This window comes from Lipophrys pholis (genome assembly GCF_963383615.2).
Source record: "Lipophrys pholis genome assembly, chromosome: 13".
Taxonomy (NCBI): Eukaryota; Metazoa; Chordata; class Actinopteri; order Blenniiformes; family Blenniidae; genus Lipophrys; species Lipophrys pholis.
The window spans coordinates 23,956,932-23,973,652 of NC_137632.1; the positions used below are offsets into that span (position 1 = coordinate 23,956,932).

The following is a 16,721-nucleotide window of genomic DNA, read 5'->3' on the forward strand; positions in this document are numbered from 1 at the left end:
AGGCGCTCACACACTGTCGGGAGGAACTCAGCGTTCGGTGTCTTGCCAATGGGCACTAGGACATGTGTGCAGGGCAGACGGGGAATTGAACTGCCAAACTCAGGATTGAGAGACGAGCCTCAACTGAACCGCAGCCTTCACCCGATTCCCTTTTTGTCCTGCTTCACTGCGTCTTTACTGTCCTTGTTGCTGGTTCACCTGCTTTCCTTCCTTTTGATAAATACTGACCACTGCAGACGACGCTCATCTTGTGGGATTAAAGAGGCCTTTCTCCAGTAAACAGAATGTTTGCGTAATAGTAATTAAGACAGAAGGTTTGTTTTCTGATCCAGTCATTCAGCCATCACAACTCGTTTAAATCCTCCCACATTGTCAATGTTTGCTTATAACGCCTCAGCTTTGATGGGAAAATGATGAACTTGGTGTCTGATGTATCCCGGCCTCTCACTAAGTCGTGGTTCATGGACTTCACTTCAAGCTTTACATTTACCCAACTCACACACACTCTCACACACACCAGTGGTGACAGCTGCCATGCAAGGTGTCCACACATCATTGGGACAAACGTGGGGTTCAGTGTCTTGCCAAAAGGACACTTGGACATATGGACGGGGCAGATGGGGGATCGAACTGCCAGAGAACTGCTGTAGAATGATGAGCCATTCAACCCACTGAGCTACAGCAGCCATCAAGGACATATTGAGAGCTATTCAGTTTATGGTAAAGACTCATGGTGGGCGACTACGAAATGAACAAATGACTTAATAGATATATAACCATCTAGAGTCTATGTGGAATGTTCACCATGTGATTACCAATTGAACTACATAAACGCTAAATGATTAAATTACAATACAAACACATGATACACATGAACACAAAATATTTTCATTTCAGAAAAGTTTCGTGTTTACACTGCAACATTTTGAAAACGATGTGCGTTTCAAACTTTTCACGTCAACAATTTCACACCAAGCTTTTCTTTCTTTCTTTCTTGAGCGGTGGGAATGCTCTGGACTAGCTGAAACCAGCAGATGGCGGTAGTGGAACTTCACGGAGGCCAACTGCCCTTGAACCCAAGTGAAGAAGAAGAGGAAGAAGGGAAACAGTCATCAGGGACGAAAAAGCTGCTGATGCGAGAGGGTGAGGGAGACAGTCATCAGGGACGACAAGATCGGTGGGAAACAATGTAGATAGATAGAACCAGCAGATGGCGGTGATGCAACTTTATGGATGCAAACTTCCGCTAAACCCAAAAGAAGAAGACGACGAACAACAACAACAACAACATGGATATGACAGAAACGCTGAAAACAATATAGTAAGAATGCCAGGCCACTAGTTGGTGCTGTTCAATTCGAATCAATTCAATTCAACTTTATTTATATAGCACCAAATACAACACCGTCTGTTCATGTTTGTACTGAAACCACACACACATGCAGCAGAGAACAATGGGCTCTACACATTAACAATGTTCGTGTCCACACGACAATGTTGGATTGTTATTACAGTGACTGTCAAAATAAAACTACCAAGTCCCAGGAGAGTATGGACTAGGAGTCATGACACCATGGAGGAAACATCGTTCTGATTGTCTCTACTGAGCATGTGCAGAAGAAGTAGTTACTATGGCCACATGAGCAGCAGCAGCGTTTTCAAAAAGTTGCATTTTTGCACTTTTCCATGGAGATTAAGCTTTTTCCAAAAAGTTCCACCTTCTGAGCCGTTTTCAAAAAGTTGTGTTTTCCCCTCATTGACACCTAAAACGCAACAAATCTTTACCGTTTCCACTTAAAAATGGGCCTAAAATAAGCAGTGCGTGCGTGCGTGCGTGCGTGCGTGCGTGCGTGCGTGCGTGCGTGCGTGCGTGCGTGCGTGCGTGCGTGCGTGCGTGCGTGCGTGCGTGCGTGCGTGCGTGCGTGCGTGCGTGCGAGTCCTCTGATGGACTGCCGACCAGTCTAATGGCCTCTCACTCACTGTCAGCTGGGTTCAGTCCGAAGCTCCAGGCGCAGTTAGACTGAGATAAAGTGGGAGCAGAACACTGACAGACGAGCGGACCGATAAACACCAGAAGGAAATTATCTGTAATTGACGTCGAGTTGTGATTTGTATTTATTTTCTAATTCCTGAATTCATGCGAGTTGCCCTGCAGCGAGGAGATTAGATTAAGTATGGAAGAGATAAAAGAGGACGGCATCTTATCCCTGCAGTGCGCACACACACACACACACACACACACAAACACACTGAGAGGACGACCCCAGTGGATTTCCTGACAAGTGAAAGTGGGCCTATTAAGCCTCAAACTGGCACCAATTTTCTGGCGCCCCCCGCTGGTCTCGCTTTCTTCTTTCCTCTACGGCGATGAGAGTTTTTATTTCTTTCTTCGCCTCCTTCCCGCACTCTGAAAATGATCACGAGCTCTCTGGGCAGTTTTCTTTCTGCCTGAGATTCTGATGAGATTCAGTAAATATCCACACATGCCGACGCTGCACAAAGCGTCTCTTTGCGAGGGCCGCGGGGCTCGGAATCACACCCGACGCGAGTCCGGCATAAACCGCTTATCCATCTGTCTTAATTAGCTCCGGCTCAGGGGCGCCTCGTTCTGACCCACTTTATGGGCCGTCGGCTGCTTTTTGTTCACTGTGCAGCAAATTAGATAACAGTCGGTTTCGCGTGTCCGGGGGGGGGGATATTTCGTCGACGTGAACTCAGCCGTAGTGTCCCGGGACGAGAGCATCGGTTTACTAACTGACCACTCGGGACGGAAACGTCAAGATCTGATGGACCGACACAAAAAAAAAAACTGGATGAGTGGAGTTTTTTGTTTTTTATTTACCCTCATGTCTGCATAGCAGCAGCCCCTCTGCCTTCTACACGTAGTTGCGTTTCGCCCTCATCTACAGTCATGAAAGTTGTGTTTTCAGTGACTCGGAGCGCCCGTCTCACTTAAACAGACTCCCAAAACACAACTAAAGTTTAGCGTTTTCACTTGAAAACGCTGTGTAAAAGAGAGAAACACAAGAAGAAACGCTGGACGATTTGGCAGCAGGAATGTGAAGGAGGTGAGTTTTTATACACTGGAAAGGTGGAGAAGCAGGTGAGGCGCATTAGCGAGGAGTCAGGTAATCACTGAGCGAACAGAGAGACCTGAACAGGAAGTGCTCACACTGAGGGCATATTTACACATTCCTGGGTTTTTCCAAAAACGGATATTTCCCCCTCTACGTTTCAAAAAAAAAAAATCAGCATTGACACAGACCCGCATAAACAGCTGGTTCGGAGCTCCTATGAGCAGCCAAACCTGTAGGGGGCAGTGTAACGGGGAAGAATGAAGCCACGATAGCCAATTGGAATTCTGGAAAAAATCTGCAAAACTTTCTTCACTTTTAGGGGGTCCGTTTACACGACACTGAGTCGCCCTTTGAACGTTTTCAAGTGAAAATAGAAAGATTTTGTTGTGTTTTTTTGCCCATTTACACACTAAACAGTGAAAACACAATGTTTTGATAACGGCTCTCGGATAAAAGATGTGAGCTTTTCTGCCATTTCCATGGAAACGGACATCGTCTTTAAAACGTTCCCAATGCAAACACGAAATTTTCTGAAAAGATTCAGAAATTAAACGTTTTCACTTAAACACATCTGTTGTAATTTCTTATTCTTCTTAAGTATCCTGTACATGTTGGACTGCACTCGGCCTCCCTTTGATGCCTGATGAAAACCTTCACGGACACAATGAAACACCGAGACAGTTTAAGACGAGTAAAAGATTTATTTCACATTTTAATTCACTTGTCTAACGTCACCAGCTTGGCTTGAGGAATCAAAGACACTGAAGAAAGTTAAGGAGGCTCATATGCACAGGAGGAGATGAGGAACGGAATCAACCGGGACCAGATAGAGACGATCCGGTGAGGGGGGGACGGAGAGCGCCATGGGGGGACGGAGAGCTCCGGCTCTTTGTTTGTTCATCCGGCAGAGGAACGTGAGTGACATCATTTAATTCTCATCTCTGGAGTAGGTCTGGAAGGGGGAAGGAGTGCAGGGAGTGTGGGGGAGACAGTGAAGCACTGCAATCACGGGACAAAACACACACACACACACACACACACACACACACACACACACACACACACACACACACACACACACACACACACACACACACACACACACACACACACACACACACACACACACAGACCTGGTTGTACCAGGGGCACGGAACAGGCGTGAGAGCGAAAACATCTGAGGCCCGGTTCACGCGAAGTTTTCGAGTGAAAAGCTTCATTACAAAAACCTCCAACAGCGCCAGCTAGTGGCCCAACATGCCAACTACATCGTTTTCAGAACATCGCCGCGTAAAACGCGAGACTTGTCTGAAACAAAACGTGAAAAATGATTTTACTTGAAACTTTGTCGTGTGAGTGGAGCCTGAAACACACTGGTGTTCTCTGTCTGTTATTTGTGTATTAATGGTTATTGAAGATCCAGAGGGAAGACAGTGGGGAGGGTGGGGGTGGGGGTGGGGGTTGGGGGGCGGTGGGTGGGGGGGCAGAGCTCGGTAGATCCACACAGGCACTTGAGAGAAATGACAAAAAAAACACCACGACTTCCATTAAGGCACGACAGATGAACTACACGAACACGCGGTGGTCTTTGGGACAAGAACGACGATTCCTACATGAGAAGCAATGTGTGTGTGGAGAGTTTTGTGTGTGTGTGTGTGTGTGTGTGATATATGCTTGTACATAATGCAGTATTTATTTGTACACACTTACACGGGTCATATTATGCAAAATTCACTTTCTAATGGCTTTCCCACAGTACTAATCGTCTCCATACCTGGAATGACGCTCCAACCAGCCAATCAGAAATCAAACCCTATTTAGTGTCATCGGGGGTTTAGCCAATCCCAATCAAGGTAGGCCCTCCCTTTGACTCCTCCCACAATCAGGCAGCTCTGCTCTGGCACATGGCACCACGAGAGGAAGTACTTCCTCCTCCCAACGTGGGCATGTGTGGGCGGAGCCAGTCCAGCTCACACAGACACAGCAGATTCTGAATGCAGCTCCTATGATCCAATATTCAAATGGAGGAAATTAACGAGATCCATGTGAAAATGTTGAAAAGCTGCATAACATGACTTCTTTAAAGAGTTGAGGTTTGCCCACGAAGACCAGTAAATGTTTCATTTTAGCTCAAAGACATTTACAGATCATTGATCTTTCTTTCTCTCTTTCTTTCTCTCTTTCTTTCTTTCTTTCCCCTTTGTGTTGATCAGGGAAGTCAAACATAAAGCCCGTGGGCCAAAAACCGGACTGCAAGGGGCTCCAATCAGGCCAGACCTCAACAAAAATACACCCCCGGTGTAGAACTGCAGACACACTGTCTTTGACAATTACGGGTCGTTTTAGGAACACACACACACACACACACACACACACACACACACACACACACACACACACACACACACACACACACACACACACACACACACACACACACACACACACACACACACACACACACACACACACACACACACACACACACACATCTGTGTATGCACAAATCAAGATACACACACAACTTTCCACACAAACTCATTATATGCTACTTTATTCTCCTCCTCACTGACTGATGCACCGGAAGCATCTGCATCAACCGGCTTTTAGTCTTTGCGTCTGCCTCCTCCAAAATCTGATTCATCACACACACACACACGCACACACACACAAAACAACACACAGACACACACACACACGCACACACACACACACACACACACACACACACACACACACACACACACACACACACACACACACACACACACACACACACACACACACACGATGTCTCGTCAGACAAATTCCCGCTAAACCTCAAAGTGCAGCTCATCAGCGTGAAGTGCCGCTGAAGTGTTTGTCAGTTACTGTGATATCTAACCGGATTTAGTGTGTGTGTGTGTGTGTGTGTGTGTGTGTGTGTGTGTGTGTGTGTGTGTGTGTGTGTGTGTGTGTGATCTCTCCATGAATATTTATGCGATTCACGTTTTTTCCCGCCTAAGCGTTTTTTCAAACGCGTTAGCTCCACCCCCTGCATGACCGACACTCATTAAATCAATCAATCACACAGTAAAGCGTCTGATTAGTGCAGCAATAAGAAAAAAAAAATGAAACTAACGCAGTCACAGGGACACAAACTAATACCAGATCAATTGTTTAGTTCAGCTCTTAACTCGTAAAGTAACTCACCAGTGATAAAAGGTGATTATATAGAGATCAGAATGAGTGATGAGCATATTTATATTAAGAGAACTGTGTGAAGAAGAAGCTACATTCATTACAGTTACCAACAATAACTGCACAGATTAGAATAATACGACGACGTCACGCCCGAATTACAGGCTCAGAGAATAAGACTGGGATTATTTTCACTTTTAATTAACAACAAATCCAAATAAATGCCAATTTACAAAAAAAAAAAAACACGTTCAAATGTGTTTTTTTCCCCCAGTCGCAGGTAGAATTTTCCCATTTCCCAAGTTACACATGAACAAACACTGTCAAGAACGAGACACAACTGAAAGAATCGTTTCGCTTTTTTTGTTGGATTTGTTGACGAGTTGGAAAAGAAAGAAAAAAAGTGAACCAGTCTGTCACCGTGACGCTCATCAAATGGCTACGACTGCCCGCCGGAATGAATCAGCACCGAAAATCAGTAGAGGTAATTAGATACAGTGGACACACACACACACACACACACACACACACACACACACACACACACACACACACACACACACACACACACACACACACACACACACACACACACACACACACACGAGAAACGTTATTGGCAAAGTGTGGAGCAGTAATAGTGAGATATTTGTTGGCTTTCCGATCTTTTCTCCTTCATTTGTCGTAGATTAATAATGGCCACTCCTCTCGGACATCTCCGAAGTTTTGATTCGCCGTTCCGAACAGACGCCGCACAACGTGACGTCTGAGCGAAACAGGGGCCGCGCCCCGCGTAGCTCGCCGCGTTGTGGCCGTGACGACGTGCGCCGGATTGCGTGCGGAGATGTGTCCGATGGCGAGGAGCGGGACGACCGGCGGCGGCGGCGGCGGGTTTAACGCCAGGGAATCAGGCCCTTCTTGTACGCCGCGAGGCCGGCGGCGGTGGCGGCGGACAGGACCGCGGAGAACCCGATGAACTTCAGCAGGCCGCCGACCGAAGGGGAATTCCTCTCCAGGAAGGAGGTGTGGAACGGAAGAGCCGGGACGTCCTGTAGGGGGAGGAGAAGACGGCCAGCGGGGGTTAGACACAAGCAGAAAGGGAAAACTGTTTTGTTGTGTTTGTCTCCGTTTACACAGCAACGGAGCTCGGAGCCACTGAGAACACAACCTCTTGGAAAACGGCTCCCGCAAGAAAGACATTTTGGAAATGAATCCGTCTCCATGGAAACGGGAGAGAATGCAACTTTTCTGAAACGTTGCTCCTGGTCCTCACGGCCGTAGTAACTAGTAGTTCTGCACATGCTCAGTAGAGACAATCAGGACAATGACTCCTCCGTGGTGTCATGACTCCCAGTCCATATTCTCCTGGGACTTTTATTTTGACAGTCACCGTAATAACAATCCATCCTGGTCGTCTGTCCACTAGAATGTCCGTGTTCTCCCATCGTTAATGTTTAGAGCGGATTGTTCTCTGCTGCATGTGTGTGCGCTTTCATTGCAAAAACAAATAACAGCGCCATCCCGTGGCCCGGCATGCTAACTACATCGTTTTCAGCGTTTTCTTATTCTTTCAAGTCTTCCAATGCGTTTGATGTTCTGCTGTTCTTTTACACCTTCTACTATGTGTTTTTATGACTGTTTTTGTGATGTTTCTCCATTTTATGCTCGTTGATTTTTATAATATGATGATATAAAGTGTCTTTGAGCGCCATAAAAAGCACTATACAAATAAACTGTATTATTACTATTATTATCTTACTAAATCCTTAAACAGTCTTTCTAATCCTCAATCATTCTTCTTCCTGTAAATCTGTAATTCTTATTCTTTTCTTTGAATCTTCTTCTTCTATCAAGTCTTTGAATTTCAGTCTTCCTCCAAGTTTTCTAATAATCGATGTCCAAGATTCTTCTTTTTCCAAGTCGCTGAACACTAAATGATTCATCTTCTTCTTTGAAATCTGCAGACGCTTTGCTCGTCAATCTTCTTCTCAGAAGTCCTCATTGTCCCTTTTCTCCGAAGTCTCTTCCTCTTTAAACTGATTAACATCTTTTCTCCTTGCCGAAGGTTTATATAATTGAAGATTTTGCTTGAAAGTTTTCTCTTTGAGGTCTATTTATATCCTTTATCTTCTAATATAATCAGTAAATCCTGTATGGGGGGAGGGGGGTTGATCTTTTTGCCTCTCGGGGTTCCTCTGTCTTCCTGGCACTATATAAAATACTAAATATATCGAGAACAGGTTGGTTTTCTTTTTCATTTTGTAAAAGTACCACTTTGATAAAACCCGAGTCAACCTGTGTCACATGAGTCGAATAGCTAAACTAAGATGCTTGTTTGCTGTTATGGAGCTTTTCGTTAGAATCAAGAAAACAAGCATTTTAAACCCTAAATTATACTATAATATGGAAATCAAAGCTCCAATCAGTCCCAAAGTACCATCCAGTGCTGCTGCTCATTCTTCAATCAGATATTTAGAAAAATGTTCCTCACCTGAGATTCAGGCTCCTTTTGCCAGATCTGACTCTGGTGGATTTTCCCCATCGCGCACATGATCTGCAAAGAAGAACACATATAAAAAACTAGAAAAAAAGGAAAAGCAATCGAAAAAAAAAAAGGGAAATAATAATAATTTTCGGAATCTGAAATCGAAACTTTCTCTTCAGGGTGCTATAAGAAGATGAGCGCTGTCGCCATCTGCTGGTCAGTTCCGGGTGTCGGAGTTGTGTCCTGACCTTCACGCTCCGTCTCTGACGAATCAGGATCAGCAGCTGAATCTATTATTACTACTTTTGTGAGTGATCCGAGGAAGGCGGCTGTTTGAAGAGTTCGCCCCGGCTCTCACCTCTCGGGCCGCTCTTTCTCCCGCCTGGACGGCGCCCTCCATGTAGCCGCTCCACTCCGTCGCCGTCTCGGTGCCCGCGAAGTACAACCTGCCCACCGGCTCCCTGAGCACCCTGTGGACAGGAAGTGACGGCAAACACGAGAACGTTCGGAAAGTCAGTTTGATGAGGTCAGGATTTCGAGTTAAAACGTAAAACTTTCATAGCGTTTTGGGCGTCAGTTTACACCACTGCGGTGTAAAGTGGAAAATGCAACTTTTTGAAAACTCTCCAACTCTGTCTGCATGGAAACTGAGGGGAAAACGTAACATTTTAAAAAAAAAATGCTTCAACTCAGTCTCCATGGAAACGGTGGAAAATGCAACTTTTGAAAATGGCTCCCATATGGAGCTTTTCAAAAACACATTGTCTCCCTGGAAATAGGGAAAACGCGATTATTTGAAAACACTCCCACTCTGTCTCTGTGGAAACTGAGGAAAACTCAATTTTTTAAAAAAGTGCCCCAACTCAGTCTCCCTGGAAATGGTGGAAAAAGCAGCTTTTTGAAAATATTCGGGCTCCGTCTCCAAGGAAACTATGGAAAAGTGAACTTTTTGAAAACACTCGGCTCCGTGGACAATGCAACTTTTTGAAAATAGCTTCCAAGGTGGAACTTTTCAAGAATGCTTTGTCTCCCTTGAAATTGGGAAAATGCATCTTAATTAAAAAAACTCCACTCTGTCTCCATAGAAACGGTGAAAACGCAACTTTTTGAAACGCTGCTGCTGCTGCTCATTCACACCACGGTCGTAGTAAATAGCTATGAACCATCTTAGGATATCGACCTGCCATCGTTAATGTTTGGAGTGTATCTCTCTCTGTGAGCATGTGTGTGTGTGGTTTTATTACAAAAACGACCAACAGCACAAACTACTGGCCCAACATGCTAACTACATAGTTTTCAGCTCTTCTGCTTTTTCCCCGGAAATGGACAGGGTTTTTCAAACAGTTGGTGCGTAAATGCAAAAGTTTTCTGCGACAAAAATGATTTGCTTTCATTTGAAGTGTAACTGGGTCCTGAATGAGACTTGAAAAACTCAGAACGTTTGCGTGGATATTCACGGCCCACCTTGTCAAACCGCTGCAGTCCATCAAAAACATTCAAATATCCTGCAGGACTCTTACCTGCCGTACTGCGTGAGGATCCCCGGGGGGAAATAAGCAGTGTAGCATCCTCCGGAGTACTCCTCCTCGCACCAGTTCTTCTCCTCGTAGTGCACCGGCTGAAACAAACACATGTGACTGGTCTGAACTCCCGAAGCGCCTCAGTTGTTTGCGTTGGTCTCGGCGTCCGGACTCACATGCAGAGCCTCCTCGGAGCCCAGCACCCGGGAGTAGATGTCGCAGATCCTCTTCAACCTTGAACACAACAAGAGGTTTGAATGAAAGCCCCCCTGCAGCTGCTGGGACTGGGACAACATGCTCTGTTCGCCGGCGCTCTACCTTTCCTCTTTGGTCAGGCTGCACAGCTTTCTGCACTTGCGGGAGAGGATGAATCTGTAAAAAAACACAAACTTTAAATATTATTCAGAAGAGAAAACATCATTTGTCTGTTCAACATGTATAATACTTGCCCACGCACTGATACGATACGAGGGAGTATTTAGATCACCTAGATATATCTGAGGAAAACTGTTCCTGTGTAGTCTATATAGTCTACATCACACACATACGTTCTTGTATTCACTACGTTTTGAGGACCAACTAAAGGAAATCGGACCCACAAAGTGAGGACTACAACATGCTTCCCTTTTAAAACAAAGACATTTCGATATTTGGGAGGTACACGGCACCGTCACCCAAAATATCTCGAGAGATTATATGGAATTATATGAAAGTCTGAGAAAAAGTTTTTAACCAACCAACACAGGACACGCTCAGGCTTTAGGTTTTTCTTAAATAACATGAGTGATGTTTAGTAAAGTAGACCTCATTTTATAACATAAAAGATAAGTTTAGCACAAACTGCAGTAATAAATGTTCACCATCTGTTTCTTAAACTAACTCAAAGCTCTGTATTCACCCCATGATACCAGGCACGGTCCCGTCAGGCTTTGTGTCATCTAGTGTCAGACCGATGGGAGCGCCCTCCTCCTCGATCACCATCGTGCCACAAAAACCTGCAGGAAAAAAAAAAGAAAGAGAGAAAACATCAGAAATCAAGGCTGATCGCTTCTACTCCACCCCGCCGCCGACTCCCCACGCACCCTTTTTCCTCCAGAAGTTCTCTCGGTAGTAGACCATGCACTTGATGACGGAGCCCATGGGGACGCGGTGGATCAGCTGGTTCCTCAGCGGGGGCAGCTCGGGGTTGAAGTGCATCTTCAGGTTGAGACCGGGAGGCGTGGCCACGATGACGTAACGGGCCTGAGACCAGAAAACACACACAGAATCACAGAACTGTCAAATACAGGAAAACAGCACTTAACCTGCATCGGGATGTTATGGCAGGAACAACCAGCAGGTGGCAGCAACACTGCAATATTGACAAATGAAGTTTGTGAGTGGAGGTTGTAATACTGGGGAAATATGGTTATTATTATTACAGATATAAGATTCAGAGACGACATGCGTTCATATCAATGAGAAAACAAAGATCTCAAACATGTGTAAGTAAAATTACTCCATTACAACTGAAGGTCCTGCAGTATCCAAGTACACAGACATCTTTATTACAGGTGAATCTGTTTAACTGAATTACTGTTTGTCCACCAGAGTGCTACCACGGGTGGATATTTAGATAGAAATTGTTTTATTAATTGTTCATTGTGCGAATATCACAAAAAAAAACAGTCCAAAATGTTCAGTTTGTTAATTTTTAGTCCTTATGTTGTGGAGACACATACATTGTACTTTTACCTTATACAAGCTCTTAAATAGCTAATTTCCCTATCATGGGGGGGGCGTCAATAATAAGTTTAAAAAAACTTTTTCTTCTTTGAAGACAAATGAACTATACTGCATTACAAACTGTTCTTCTTTCTCCTGATACAATGGTATATAAATAATAATAATATTTATTTATTTATTATTTATAATATAAAACAAGCAATTACAGGCATTAAGATGAAACAATATTAAATTTGTGTCAGAAACCAAACAGCAATTGAGTATGTACAAAGAAATACGTTATCGTAAACAGTTCGTTGAACAAAGATCTCAAACTGCCCCCACCCACCATGTAGGTCTGCTTGTCCAGCGTCTCCACCACCACCATGTCTCCGCTCTGGTCGATGCTGTAGACCGGAGACTGCAGCTTGACGCGGTCGCCCAGCTCCTTGGCCATGCTCTCGCTGATCTGACTGGAGCCGCCCATGAACTTCCTCTCCTATAGGAGATGGAGGGACACAGGCAGAGAGAGCAGGGAGGACGTCAGCTCTGATACAGGCTCACAACACATACAACTGATCAAAGCTGCTTATGGCATCACACACCGGTGAATGTTACTATGTTTTATGTAATTGGGTGCGAACAGGTATAATGGAAAGGTGTGCACTGTCCGTTTGAATGTATATGAATGCAATTATTTCATATTTCAATGAAATAAAAGTATATTTTTTTAATACAGGAAGATAATTAAATAGGATGAGTATCGAATATTAGAGAAGCAGTAGGATTAGATAAGTTTTACTTTTTCCTACTCCTTTTGAGGCATGTCAATTTGATATAAGATGTATGTATGTATGTATGTATGTGTGTGTGTGTATGTAAAGACAAATACAGATAATCTATTTTGCGCGAATATATTTTCATGTAAAATACAAATTACGAATGTATTTTACTAGCAATAAGGGTTATATATATATATATTCATGTCTGACATTATATGACATTCTTACTGTTTGCATTTTATTATAGAATTTTTAATACAGGAAGATAATTAAATAGGATGAGTAGTGTCGAATATTGGAAAAGGGGTAGGATTAGATACGTTTTACTTCCTCCTACCTCTTTTGGCATGTCAATTAGGTGTAGAATGTATGTATGTATAGTCAAATATAGATTTATTTTCTGTAAATATGTTTTCATGTCGAATACAAATGTATTTATTCATATTAGCAATAAGGATTTTTTTACACACACACACACGCATATATATATATATATATATATATATATATATATATATATATATATATATATATATATATATATATATATATATATATAAATAAATGTATATGCGTGTGTATACATACATACACACACATAGATATATATATATGTACATACAACACACTGAATTGTTGCATGTCTTAAGTGAATTAATAAAAAATAAAAAAATAAAAGAAATTAAATGAAATCCTGCTGTTACGTGTAATCCTCAATCCACAGTCTTTCTTTTATTACAAACTGCCACATCACGAGCCAAAACAAAAAAAAAAGTGTTTATGAGGCCAGTGACTGCTGACTGATGAAGAGGAGGCTGAGGGGGCGGAGGCAGATTAAGTGCTGCCAAAGCTCCGATACACAGAATTAAACAGGATGTGACTTTTTCCATATGGTTTGTGTCAACATCTCTCTCTTTCCCCTGATCAGAAACACATTGCGCCGATTCCACTGTGGCATTTTGCACAAATCGTCCTGCCAGTCACTCCAGAAACAGTGAAACAGCCTGTGAACGGCTTTCGTTGGATTAAATGAGAGTTTGTTTTTGCACTTTTGGTGGAAAGTTGGACTGAAAAAATTATTAAATAACTCCTTATGCACGCGCACGCACGCACACACAAACACCCGTAGATCTTTCACCATGTGTGCGTGTCTCCACCGGGCAGAGCCGGAGTCGTGTTTATTTAACGAAACACAGTCCCAAGTTGTCAGCCGCTATGGCAACAGGACCGTTTAGCTTTCAGGGCAGCCTGAGCTCTCCGAGAACTCCAGGAAAACATCTTTTGTCAGGCTCATAAACATGCTGAGATGAGGTGGGGCAGATTGAGGCTGATTTACAAGGTGGTGGGATCTCTCATTTATCTCTGTGGGGGAGCCCCCCCTTCCTCCGTGCCTCCTCCGCTCTGTCCTCCTGTCAACTTTCTAATGGGAGAAACTTCCTGGAAAGATGAAGCCAGATTCTGGGAGGACTCCAGCTTCTGGTGGGAGTCGGGTTCAGCACTATTTGTATATAAATAGTCGCGTGTGTTTACCAGAGAGAATAACATGCACATCTTTGGTAGAGTTACTCTGAAAAGCTTCAGTCAATACGACCGGTATTCCAACTTCAAAACTTCACACTCGACGCCGACATGACGGGAGACTAAGTTTCTATGTTTTCAGGTGAGAATGCAAGACTCTCGTTACATTTTGGGATGCTAACAACTATATACGCAACTTTTTTTAATATCTGTCCGACTCTGTCTCCGTGGAAACGGGGGGAAAAAAACTTTTTCAAAATGGTCTGTTTCTATAGAAACATGGTGGGAAACACAACTTTTCCAAAATGCTCCGTTTCTGTAGAAATGGAGGAAGATGCAACTTTTTAAAACTCCCCGACTCCGTCTTCGTGAAAACGAGGGCAAATGCAACTTCTCAAAAACAGCCTGTCTCCGTAGAACTGGGAAAAAAAACAATTTTTTTTAAAACTCTCTGACTCGGTCTCCATGGAAACGGGGGGAAAACACAACTTTCAAAGGCGCCGTTATTCACCTGCAGTGATCAGAGTTACTGTATAAAAGGGACGAGCAGATCAGATATACAAACACTATTTTATTTACACGTGACATTTGGATACGTCGACATGTGTGATGATGATGATGATGATGATGATGATGACGATGCCCAACGTTAAAATGCACTTTTAGCTTTATGAGGTGCGTAGCATCACAGATGGATGTTATGTCGACACGTGACGGAGCACTCAGACGTTACCTGTCCTCCGTTGCTGGTGGAGAAGATCCTCATGGTTCCGCCGCACTGCTTCACGTACCAGAGGAACCACAGAGCCGACACCTCGTGGGGCTCAGAGGTCACGTTCACGTTGACGAACAGCGTGGCGAAGCGGAGGACGGTGCTGCAATTCAAGAGGAGAGAAGACGCCGATAAACTCAAATATGATCTATGATGACATCATAGATAAAGTCTTGTGACTCTACATTGAACGTCATTATTATTAAGACAGTGAGAGACATTTCCTCCGCTGGTATTTCCTTCGATTTCCTCGTGCGCTGGTGAAATAAAGCCCGGGGACGTTTCCTGAGCGTTACCTGGTCCAGCAGATCTTCTCCAGGAGCTGCTGCATCGACATCTTGTCCCACTCCTCGGCGTGCGGCGCTCTCCACGGAGCCTCTCTGGGAATCTGAAACACGGGGAGAGACGTTGAGACGGAGGCACGGCTACAACCAGGAAGGCCGCGGTGGGGCGTGGCCTCACCTCCTCTCCCATCTCGTCCATCGTCCTGAAGAGGTTGTTGAAGTCCAGCAAGACGATGGGGTTCCACATGGGGGGGAAGGAGCCTCTGAACGGGTAGGATTTCCCCTGGGAGACACACAGAATCACAGCATGAACCACAAACGTAGGTATGGAAACTGCAGTTCCGATTCTGAAAAGGTTGGGAGGCCATGTAACGCTTCATCCAACAGCCTCTTTGGGGCTTTTCAAAAGAAAAAAACCTCAAAAAGCTTAAAATCCAGATTGACGACAAAAAAAAAAAAAAAAAGTAGAACGTCACTCGGTAGAGCGCAGACCTTCGCCAACGCCACATCGTCATTCCAATACCAAAAGAGAGTTTCTTAATCAGCCAACAGATGCGACATAGTGAGAAAATGTATTTGCTTTTGGTCAGAATATATGTTTTGGTATTTGTGTTTAACTCTGCTGAGTCACAGTGATTGTGAATCCTCTTAAGAAAACATAGCGTGATGTTGTTTTAATGGTGGACCGGCGCAGAGCCACCAAACCTGATAAGAAAGACCATAATCCACATTTAAAAGTGGTTTGTAAGCATGGACTATTGCTCTGTTTGTCAACCACGCAACGAGCCGAGGGCTTATCGAGGTGAGAGTTTGGCAGAGTCGCTTCAAACGCGATGGTAAATTGCAGCTCTATTGGCCTCGCATTGTAAATGTATTGTCCATTGTTTTTAATGTTCCAATTCAAGTGTCTCTTGCTTGGTCTCACAGATAATGGTGTCACCAACAGAAATCCCCAGCTGATACCTTATATACTTATTATCAAGACTTGACGTAGATGTGAATATAAATGAAGGTGTATGACGCTGTAGCTACGCCGTTGTGTTGTTCCCTGTTTGTCTGAAAATCGAATAAAAATGTTATTTAAAAAAAATGAAGTTGATTGCTGCGGATTGACAGGAGACATATTGATCGCATAACGATGCAACCTCGGCTCCATTCCCACGACAACATTTACAGTGAAAACGCATCGTTTTTGTCAGAAATGTTTTGCGTTTAGGAAGCAATGTTTTTAAAACGAGCCAATGTGACGAAAATGTCCGTATGTTCGCGAAAACCAAAGAATTACAAAAGAAAATTATTACAATCTAAACAGCAACTTTTGATGAAACCTTCTGGTGCCAAATGCAGTGAAATGTCCAGTCACTGTTGCATTATGGGTGTTTTTACAAAGTCACCCTGA

General features: G+C 43.9%; 1 protein-coding gene across 5 annotated transcripts in view; it reads right to left on the minus strand.

Annotated features, from left to right (window-relative positions):
• Nucleotides 1-3,761: 3,761 nt before the first annotated feature.
• Nucleotides 3,762-16,721, minus strand: part of mao (monoamine oxidase) — a 35,705-nt gene continuing 22,745 nt past the window's right edge. The window contains exons 4-16 of one of the 5 annotated variants that reach the window (XR_013935895.1): nucleotides 15,501-15,605; nucleotides 15,335-15,426; nucleotides 15,000-15,141; nucleotides 12,316-12,465; nucleotides 11,345-11,504; nucleotides 11,161-11,257; nucleotides 10,581-10,634; nucleotides 10,439-10,496; nucleotides 10,263-10,360; nucleotides 9,101-9,212; nucleotides 8,749-8,811; nucleotides 6,849-7,306; nucleotides 3,762-4,210 (exon numbers count right to left, since the gene is read on the minus strand). Coding sequence is in view for 1 of the 5 variants with exons in the window: in XM_080478098.1 (XP_080334224.1) it covers nucleotides 7,151-7,306; nucleotides 8,749-8,811; nucleotides 9,101-9,212; nucleotides 10,263-10,360; nucleotides 10,439-10,496; nucleotides 10,581-10,634; nucleotides 11,161-11,257; nucleotides 11,345-11,504; nucleotides 12,316-12,465; nucleotides 15,000-15,141; nucleotides 15,335-15,426; nucleotides 15,501-15,605 (1,287 nt within the window). In the remaining 4 variants the exon portion in view is untranslated. Of the gene's footprint in view, nucleotides 7,307-8,748; nucleotides 8,812-9,100; nucleotides 9,213-10,262; nucleotides 10,361-10,438; nucleotides 10,497-10,580; nucleotides 10,635-11,160; nucleotides 11,258-11,344; nucleotides 11,505-12,315; nucleotides 12,466-14,999; nucleotides 15,142-15,334; nucleotides 15,427-15,500; nucleotides 15,606-16,721 lie in introns of all 5 variants that reach the window. The other 4 variants (XR_013935896.1, XR_013935897.1, XR_013935898.1 and 1 more) reach the window with 4 other exon arrangements.